This window comes from Chlamydotis macqueenii, chromosome 2, assembly GCF_036417535.1.
Source record: "Chlamydotis macqueenii isolate bChlMac1 chromosome 2, bChlMac1.mat, whole genome shotgun sequence".
Taxonomy (NCBI): Eukaryota; Metazoa; Chordata; class Aves; order Otidiformes; family Otididae; genus Chlamydotis; species Chlamydotis macqueenii.
The window spans coordinates 19,471,002-19,481,755 of NC_141557.1; the positions used below are offsets into that span (position 1 = coordinate 19,471,002).

The window sequence follows — 10,754 nt, forward strand, 5'->3', positions numbered from 1 at the left end:
CCGTCCCTTACGTCATGAAAGTGATTTGTACCACATTGCTAATTTGGTGCAATTCATAACCTCCTGCTCTCCTACGTTTGCAACTGCTTTTCAGTTCGCAGAGTATGTTTTTTAAGATGTAGTTCCCTGGTGTGGAAATTCAGAGTGATCACCTATGTGCAGGATAGTATCTTATTTCCCAATGTTTGTTGCTTTACCTTTGTCTAATTAAAAATGCAAACTTTTAGGATCCTTTCAGAACAAAGCCTCACCAAATCCCCTTTACGTCCAAGGATTTGCAAATTTATAAAGGCTGCATTGAATTCAGCATGGGTCAAGGGGCAAAAAAAGGGTAGAAGGTCACTGCATTTTGATTATGGGTCAGTAAACAACATGGCATGTAGTATGTGTCCAGAAACTCCTGCTAAAAAGTATTTTAAAACTGCCAAGAGTATCAAACTCAATAAATAGTCTTAGCCCGTGGTGATTATAAATTACACAAAATTCTAGTGTGCAAGTTACACACCAGCCTCCACGGAAAAAAAAATACAACTTAAAAAGCACTTAGCAGAACTCTGCATTGCTGCTTTGTTTACTAAAAAAAAAAAAAAAAAAAAAAAGAGGGAAGAAAAACCCCAACCCTGAAACTCCTAGGCATGAGTGTTAGTCAGATTACGGTTTGGTTTTTTTTTTCAGACTGATCGTTGGCATTTCTTTGTCCTGCACATTTAGGAGATTTAGTTATACATTCTGATTTGTTGTCATAGTAGAATTTACGGTGAATTTTAGGTGCTACAGTCACATTTGCCTGACTGTAAAATAGCAGAAGGATCCTATTATACTGTTCTTTGACCCTGTTATATTTACGTTACTGGACTCTTTGTGATAGCCTCTAGCTGCTTTCTATCTGTGTCCTCCTTGAGCAAAATATGCCCAGCAATATCTAAAAGTAAAGTATAGGGTTAGAAAACAAGTTATTCAAAATGTATAATTCTGCCTAGCATCACGAAAGCAAAAGGTTTATTCAATGCTTGCCAATAACTGAAGACATGGTCCAGTACTTAACAAATAATAATAAATAATAATAATACTCTAATAACGTGGCAATCCTAGTGTGAAAATGCACATGACCTCTTAGGTTTTCCCGAAGATTTTCAAAAGAATTCTCCCCATTAGTACAACCGCTGGTGGACACTGCTGTTGCATTTCCCAACGAAACGTTTAAGAGACTGTAAATGGTGTGTGCATTACTTCATTGCAGAAGGAAGAGGTCAGGCTGAATTGCACTGGTATTTAAACATAATCATACAATGAAAATAAATCAAAACATCACAGAAAAAAAAAAAGTATTTTAAATGTTACACACATTTTCTTTCTGGAATGACGTGGTTAAGCACTTCCCTGCGAGCGTATATGTTTTAACACAAGTTTACAAAAATGAAAGTATACGATTTCCAATAAATGGGAATAGGTCTACAGTGAGGTATTATGAATATTATTTTGCTCTTTCTTTTCTAATTAGGTTTATCCTTCGGGCAGACAGCTTCAAGACTGAAATACTACTGACTATAGAGTGTAGATTGCAGATTGCACGCTACTCAACGTGAAAAGGAGCACGTTTGATTGATAGTCTCTGTGTGTGTCTGTGTGTGCGCGCGCCTGGACACACAACTCTCTGCAGTTGCATGTATGTGTAAAACCGGGCATCTCTGGGAGTCCCTGTCTTAAGAAATGTGAGACAAACACCCATCCCTTTAGTCGTGTTCATCTTTGATCACCAGTGAGGGTGACCCAGTCCACAAAATTAACAAAGAAACTCCCTTGCTTTTGGGAGATGGCTACATGTACATCTGGGTCTGCACACACATGCACGACATACACCCAGACACATGAACACGCAGGCACACACCCCGGCTCCCAGTAAGTAAATTAGGGCATAACTTTTCATGTAATTGATGCCAGACACCTTTAGTTTTTGTTCATTTTCATTCTTTTGGCCATTCTTTTTCACATTAACAATCTAAGCCATAAATGTTGGTGGCTATTGATCGCAATCCCCTGTGTGCGTGCAAATCCATTTTCAAGTCCCCTGCCTTTAATGTGCGTGTGCGTGTGCAAGGGCCTCTGCCGGCTCTTTATCAGGATCTCCCCCCAGCCTGCTTGAAGACGACCCCGGATGCACAACGTGTGCTGATGGCCAAGGGAAAGCACACACACACAGGGAAAAAAAAAAAAAAAAAAAAAAACACCAAAACAACAACAACAACAACAACAAAAAAAGATGGAGAAGTAGAGAAACAGAGGTCTCCGTGTGAGATGCGGAGAAAGATATGCAGAGAAAGTGTGTGTAAGTACAGGGTGGGGAGGTGTATGTTGGGCGTCTGACATTTCCCGAGACCCCCGGTGGGCTTCTCCCCGTCGACATTTGGCTCTGCCTCGACCCCAGCGCTCATGGGCGCACCTTTGGGCGAGCGGGGCTCTGCCCAAGAGCCGCCACGACTTTTAAACCTTCGGTAGCGCCGGAATTAAACCGCCCAAAAGCATGCATTTTTGAAATAGTTGCCGAATCCCGCTGCCAGGCTGTCACCGGCAGCACGGGGGTGCGGGCGCCCGTGGCTCCCCGCATGCGAGTGCACGCGTGGATTTACACGGGAATCCAACCCAGCGGAACTACCTGGCAGATAAAGGGACTTTGCAACCCATTGGGTTGTGGGGGTTCTTTTTTGTTTGTTTTGGTTTTTGGTTTTTTTGTTTTTTTTTTTTGGTAACGTCTTCCGAGGAGCTTTCTCGGAGTTTACTGTTCCTTTGCTGTTGACTCCATAGCCTTAACCTTAAAGCAGGGGGAGGAGAGCAGTGGGGAGGGGGTGGGGGTGTTGGCAGCGTATAAGTACATCAGGAGGAATTTTTAAACGACCTTATTGTCTCTAGCTCTAGAAAGACGGCGATGATTTCTTTCTAGCGCCAGCAGCTGTTTTCCCTCGAAACTTTGCTCTCGGGCTCGGCGGATAGCAGGGTGCCTCTCGGGCGAGGGAGGCAGAGGAAGGCGAGGCTGGGGGGATCCAGATGCGAGGCGAGGGGAGGCGAACTCCGCCGACGGTCTCGGCCCCGCCGAGGCATTGTTCACCGCTGCCTCCCGGTTACGTTTAAAGGCTGAAATATCACGAGATCCGCTCGATGGGCCTTTTCTAATTCGAGGGGCAAAGCAAACAAACAAACAAACAAAAAAGTAATTTGCCTCCGCTCTGCTTTCTCGGATGGCAACCCCCCTTCCTGGGTTTCCCTGCGTCTCCCCGGAAAGGACCGGGCACCGCGGTGGCCGCAGACACGGATTAAGTTGAACAGCGGCGATTACATCTGCGCGGAGAGCAACAGTAGTCCGGGGCTGACTTTTTTTCAAATCTCAGCCCTCCGAGTTAGAGGCTCCTTTGAATAGACTTCCTCCATTCCCGGATGCACTTCGCCAAATTCCCACTTCTCTCTAGAATTCCTGCGAAATCGGGGGCTCGCCTGCATTTCGCCTTGGCATGCAGGGCTGCGTTTGTACAGAGTGATTATGCGCTTGCTTTTAGCTCTACCTGACGGGGTAACACGAACTCCACGCACCATATTGCCAATACGCGGAGCGGATATTGACGTTTGGGACTGAAGATTTTTTTGTTTGTTTGTTTTTTCCTCCGTCGATTTTTTTGCCAAATACCAGAAACACGAGATGTCTCATTCATCTCACGGATATGTCTAATTCTGGATGGGCAGTGATACATACAAGTGCTGGTGTTTGTATCCAGCGGAACACTGGATGCACGGCAGAGATTGGTGATTTTTTTTTTTTTTCCCAGCGCCTAACGTGCAAACCGCAAGCATCACTTTAACGTGACAAGGGAGAGGCACGCAGCTCTCGCAACATTTGCGAAATCCTCGCTCCTGACACTCCAATAATTTAACGTTCCTAAGAAGAGGTTAAACCTTCATGCTGCTTCTTCGAATTGATTTTAAGGGGCTGCTATAAATGGAACATCAAAAAGCTGCGGCAGGGCTACTCCGAGCTGAATATGCGAACTGCGAGCCAGAAGCATCCTAGCCCGTTGCAATATCGTACATTGTGTGTGCCAGCACTTTTTTGTTATTACGTAAAGGCTCTTGGAAGCACCTTGGATATTTTACATTCTCCTTTCTCTGCTGGAAGCAATCAGCAGGCAGGAATCCTGACGGGGGCTCTGGGACTATAGGACATTCCAGCTCGTCATCCAGCCCGGTTAATTGTGAAAAGTGTATACATTTCTGGCTTATCTATGCTTTGTTATGGGTCTGACGTGAGCCCACGTCCTCCGCCCCCCCTCCCGCAATATTAGAGGCAGAATTTCGGTTAAAAGTGTTACAGTATCACGGTGCGGGAACCGGTGATACTCAGACAGCAAAATAACCTTAGTCCCCGGCTGTAAAAAGCTAATTAAGCAGAAGAGGAAAATCAAGAGAAACTCGAAAATGTAAGTATTCCCTCTCGTTAACAACCGAGCATTTAACTTCGGAACCTCAGAAAGGGAAATACCAGGCTGTTCTGCACGTTTTCGCTAAGCTTCATTTTCCACACAATGCAGAATCAAACGCTGGTTTAAAGCGGCTGCGTTACCGAAGGATTTTCCATCGCTACGATCAGACTCACGTCCTCCAAATTCACGGCATGCACAAAAGAGCAACGTTTGGCCGAAATAGGCTAAAAAATATAGGAAACGATGAGGGAGGGGGAAGCGTGCAAATCCTTCCTCGGAAGCTAGCGACGAGGAAGTCTGAGAGGTCTGAGTGTGTTTGAGCTCGGATTGTTTAATAGAAAGATTTATATACTAACTGTATTATTTACTTTGGGAGGGGAGGTGGCAGTATAAGGGTATGCTAATTAGTGGGAGATTTTTTGGGGGAAGGGGTGGAATATCAATTTTTATTGCATCACCTGTCAGGAGTGTCCAATCAGCGTTGGCTTTAGGGGAATTAATTGATGAAGGTGTCTCCGGACGAGCTCACTTCACTCTGTCATTTTATTTGTAGCTAAAGCAGCGGCGGGAATAGCAGCTGCATTTCTTTTCTCTTCCTCCCTTCACATTCCATTATCATAGTTTCCAATGGAAAAGCAGGGAATGAAAGGGAACAGGTACTGATCTTCAGCAGCAACTTAGAGAAACACTTTGGCAAACCTGATTTTTAAGATTATATGTCGATTGTAGCCTCACGGTATTTTTTTAACTTATTTTTTAAATTTTGTCTAAAGTTTGGCACTTCATTCACCAGGAATAACAGCCTTTGTTATATTTTATTAGCAGGATGCCTTGAGACAAATACAGCATCTGGCTGAGGATTGTGTGTGTGTGGCTTTTTCTTTTTTTTTTTTTCTTTTTTTTTTTTTTCATCATCTCTCTCTCTCTCTCTGCAAATGCTGGGAATAATTTAATTCACGAAATGGGAGACCTGAAGTCGGGTTTTGAAGAGGTGGATGGCGTGAGGCTCGGCTACCTCATCATTAAAGGAAAGCAAATGTTTGCACTCTCCCAGGTTTTTACAGACCTGCTCAAAAACATCCCGCGAACTACCGTGCACAAGCGAATGGATCATTTAAAAGTTAAAAAGCATCACTGCGACCTGGAGGAGTTGAGGAAACTCAAAGCCATCAACTCCATCGCTTTCCACGCCGCCAAATGCACCCTGATCTCCAGAGAGGACGTGGAAGCCCTCTACACATCCTGCAAAACCGAACGGGTCCTGAAGACGAAGCGGAGGAAAATAAGCCGGGCGCTGTCAACCGCCGAGCTGCGGCCGGAGCTGGCGCCCGCCGACCCCTTCTCTGGCTTCTGGAAGGAGAACAAACTTTGGCTGGGCCTGGAGGACCCTCCCCGGCCCCTGCTGCCCGTCCGAAGGAAAGCCTTGCGCCCGGGGGACGCAGCCTTGCTACCGGCCTCTCATCTACCTCACATTTTTAGTAAATACACTGGCCACAGCTACCCAGAAATCGCTCGGGCGCCTCGCAAACCCCCCGTAAACTATGAAACGGCGGCGGGCGGCTGCGCGCCCCTCCGCGCCCGCCGCCCGCCCGCCGCCGCGCCGCGACTACGGCTCCCGGCCACCGGGCCCCCGCCCCTGCCCGCCCGCTGCCGCCGCCGCCGCCGCCACGGGGCCGCCGCCGTCGCAGCTGCCGCCGCTCTGGGCCCCTCCGGCGGCGCCCGCCGGCCGCTGTCCGCGCCGAGGCCCTGCCGGCCCCGCGGCGCCCCGCGGCTGCCGCTGCCCCTGCCCCGCGGCTTCGGGCCGCCGCCGCCTGCCTTCCCCGAGAGCGGCAGCAGCGACTCGGAGTCCAGCTGCTGCTCCGGCCGCGCCGCCCACGACTCGGACTGCGGCTCCAGCCTCTCCAGCTCCAGCGAGGGCAGCTCGGAGGAGGAGGACGAGGAGGAGGAGGAGGACGAGGAGGAGGAGGAGGGCAGCGGCGCCTCGGACTCCAGCGAGGGCAGCTCGGAGGAGGAGGAGGAAGAGGAGGAGGAAGAGGAGGAGGAGGAGGAGGAGGACAGCACCTCGGACTCCGACTCCAGCTCGGTCTCCAGCCAGGTCTCGGTGCAGAGCATCCGCTTCAGGCGCACCAGCTTCTGCAGCCCGCCCGGCGTGGTCCACGCCAACTTCTTGTACCATCTGGCGGCCGCCGCCGCCCCCCGGCTCCCGGCCGCGGCCCCGGCCGAGCCCGGCGGGCTGCCCGCTCTCCGCGGCGCTGCCGGCGGAGTCAAACCGGAGCTGCCGGAGGAGTGGGGCCGCCCCGGCTGGGCCCCCGCCGCCCCGGCCCTGCGCTGCTCCGGCGGCCTGGGGAGCTGCTTCGCCGAGATAAGAGATGATAGGGTATCCGAGATCACATTCCCACACTCTGAATTTTCCAATAATGCCAAGAGTACTGACCTAACAATTAACTGTGTTGCAAAGGGGGCCTCTTCACCTAGCCCAAAGACAAACAATGCATTTCCACAACAAAGAATACTCAGAGAGGCAAGGAAATGCCTTCAAGCAACTACTACACACCGTGCAGATAACAACACAATAGCTGCTAGGTTCTTAAATAATGATTCTTCATCAGCGGCAGCAAATTCAGAGAAAGATTCCAAAATCCCTCATTGTACTGAATTTGCCACGGATTTGCCCTCTTTACAAACTGATCCAGAGGAGGATGCTGCTTCTCCAGGGGCAGCAGCAGCAGCAGCAGCAGCAGCAGCAGCAGCTGAGCTCCAGTGCACTGATACAGGCAGTAAGGCATTGCCATTCCTGCACAGCATTAAAATAAAAATAGAGGACAGCAGTGCGAACGACGAGTATGAGCCTGACCTTACAACACATAAGCTAAAGTGTGAGTGCAATGATACTAAGGATGAGTATTACGGTGTGACTGAGAGTAATAACCAGGACGCTTTATTAACAGCCAAGGAAGATTCTGCATGCACTGAGAAAGAAACCACTTCCTTAAACCCGCTGACTCAGAGTCAGGTCCTCTCATGCACTTTAGGTACTCCAAAACCTGAGGATGGGGAGTATAAATTTGGAGCAAGGGTGAGGAAAAATTACAGGACATTGGTTTTGGGAAAGCGACCTGTACTGCAGACTCCTCCAGTCAAACCAAATTTGAAATCAGCTCGAAGCCCACGTCCTACAGGTAAAATCGAGACACATGAAGGAACACTGGATGATTTTACAGTTAACAATAGACGCAAAAGGGTAGCCAGCAATGTAGCATCAGCAGTGAAAAGGCCATTTAATTTCATGGCAAATTTTCCCTGTCCACCATCACTAATTATTGGCAATGATGGGGATTTGTTGCCAGCTTATTCCTTAAACACCACTAAGGATTCCCAACCACCTCACAAGGCCCATCCTGTATGGAAATGGCAGCTGGGCGGTTCTGCAATACCTCTTCCACCTAGCCACAAATTCAGGAAATTTAATTAATAAAATAGTTTGGAAAATATTTTCTTGAACCACCTTTAACTTTCTTATGTTTTTTAAACTCTGCAGGATGGTTTGTACAAGCCCATTAATGCTATACACACTTTTGGAATCCTGTTTTTATCACATTGTGAAGACAGAAACCGGATTACTATTTTCTTTACCGTTACAACAGTGGTTTTCTGGTTTGTTTTGTTGTTTTTAATTATTTTTTTGTTCTGTTGCATTTGGTTTATTTTTTTTTGTTACATTCCACAGAGTACTTCAGGCTAAAGACTCAAGTTAAACTCAGTTATTATGGTAGAGCTGGAACACTTTACTGTTTAAATGCTAATAATGCACCAGTACCTCAATTCAACTGCTGCAAATAAATGTCAAAAGGTTGAATAATAAATATTAGAATGAGCCATTAAATTTATGCACTAGATTTCGAAAATGGAAGTCTAACTGTTAATTCAGTTAAAGTTTGTTAAGTTACATGGTTGCACAGTAAGGGTTCACTATAATTCAATGTGGCAGCAGCCTACTTTTCGGGAGCTTTGTTTTCGGGTGCAGGGGTGTCTTTTTTGAAGAGCAGTTGCACTTACTCTTTTTCCTCTGGTTTGGAAAGGCTGGGGCCTGCCTGCGACCCCAGCGCTGGGAAAAGCTGCCTCGTCTGAAACCAGTAAATAAATGTGGAATTCTATTTTTGGTAAAAGGGTGTCTTTTTACTTGTACAGCCACTCTTTGCAATTGGGAAGCCTTTTTGTTTCACCCAGAGGTCTTAAATAAGGTTACTGTTACCCACTAATGTCATCCTTAAGTTGTGGTCTGAACATGCCCCTTGCAAACTTGCAAAGCAACTAAAATATTTGCCCGGCTAGCAGCACAATTTATGGTCCAGCCCCTCACGCTGGCTGGAGGAAACAGCAAAGCAGTAAATACAACACAGAAAGTGAAACGAGAGGCCGTAAGTGGAAGGAATACACAAAATGAGAAGACCATGTTATTCATAGCTTTTTGGCACCAAAACTCAGGCGTTTCAACCGTGTTACACTTCCCGGTTCTATCCTCATCTCTTGGAATTTGTTGTCGTGGGTTTGTTGTTTTTGCTTTTTTTTTTTTTTTCCTTGCCATGCCATCCTCTCTATGTAGCAGAAACATTTCTACTGCACGTGACAATCAGAGGCAATTATCTATATTTGCACTTAATATCAAAATAGTCGAACAGGCAGACTTCTAGAGTCTAGCCCTCGGTAAGACATGCTGGTATAATATATTGTGATGATGGAAGCAGTAAATCAAAATTATGGAAATTTGCACTGTTGAAAAGCATGCTTTAGCTTTATTTTCAATTAAAAACACTGTTTAAAAAAAAAATCCTGATTCCATACACTTTGAATTATTGCAGAGTTATCCGTGGTTTCCTCTCCGTTTGTAAATTCACTGTTTTTATTTGGAGGAAATACGCTTCAAGAGGTTAACTGTTTCGCTCCCTCCCCCCCAACCCCTCGAAAAGAAAGGGAAGGGGAAAAAAAAAAAAAGAGAGAGAGAAAAGCTGGAGGCTGAGGTGGAGGCCGAGCTGAGGACGGGGGAAGGCCTCTCTCGAGGGGGGAGGACGGGTACAGCAACTCTGCAAACAGCCTGAAAAGTTTGCAGCTTGAGAAAGGCAGTTATAATTGAGTTGCTGAATCAGCAGAGTTTAGGATGAATAATTGCTGGTTTTCTTTATTTGGATTAGCATTTTATTTATACTAGATCATTCCCAAATTAAATTTTAAGGATTCCACTCATCGATCAATCCCGGGAGAATAATTTATTGTAAATCAACAAAAAAAAAAAAAAAGAAAGAAAGAAAACAAAGCAACAATGTAATGTTTACTGTGTGACTCAAAGTCAACATTTCTGATGGCAATCCACTGCTTGGGTTTCAATTTTTTAATTCCTGCCTTTTGTGATGCCCTCTCCCAACCCCTCGTGTCTCTAAATATTCCAAGCAGTCACTGACTGATTTCAGCTGTTTACTATATCCACACCGTAGTTTTCCTTTCATTGTAAAAGGCCTGGTCTAAGAATACCTGCAGCCAAATATATTTAGAAAGAGTAAACAATTGCCTTTCGGCAGAGTTACCCTTCCCCCTTGCATGCACGCGCACACACATCACTTTAAACTGCCAGTTGCAAAAAGGTGCATTGCATACTGAACCGCTCTGCTGAAATTACGATGGTCGTGAAAAATCTGCTTACTGAAGTTGTTCCGAGATGAATGTTTACATTCGTATGTTTAGAGCTGCCCAGATTACAGCCTTATTCCCAGAGAACTGTAAATACATACAATATATACTGCTCAGGAAAGCCCCTCGCTCTGTTAGAAAGCTGTGTCTGCTTGACAAAGGTCTTCCTTGACCAAAAAAAAAAAAAAAAAGAAAAAGAAAAAAAAAATAGAGCAAAACCCAAAAGCTACAAAGGTGCAATATGCAAACTTGAAACTTAAAATTTCGCCTTGTCAATTAAACAACGCGTTGCTTTCAAAGTAACTCCGTCCCCTGACCCTGTTTACTTCCAATTAGAGATATGCTGATTGGGCCAGGAATTGTAAATTACAGAGGTGCCTTTTCAGGTTCCCCAAGTAATCCTGGGAGTGGGGGGGAGGGGAAGGAATAAGCATAAATTTATACCAAATAGGCTCTGCAGAGTTGAGGATGTGAAATACGGCGCCCAGCCCTGCCAGGGCCCAGGAGTGGGGCAGGGAGTGGAGGCCCCCCCGGGTACCCCCAGCTGGCTGTTCCACTGGGGCCTCCTCCGTGCAGGCAGCATCACAAGGCAAGGAGTTAAACAGC

The 10,754-nt window shown here is 46.5% G+C and overlaps 1 protein-coding gene across 1 annotated transcript; it reads left to right on the forward strand.

Annotated features, from left to right (window-relative positions):
- Positions 1-4,502: 4,502 nt before the first annotated feature.
- SKIDA1 (SKI/DACH domain containing 1) lies at positions 4,503-8,460 on the forward strand. The gene has a single exon (XM_010124448.2). The coding sequence runs from the start codon at positions 5,428-5,430 to the stop codon at positions 7,936-7,938; it is 2,511 nt and encodes an 836-aa protein (XP_010122750.2). The 5' UTR covers positions 4,503-5,427; the 3' UTR covers positions 7,939-8,460.
- The last annotated feature ends 2,294 nt before the right edge of the window (positions 8,461-10,754 follow it).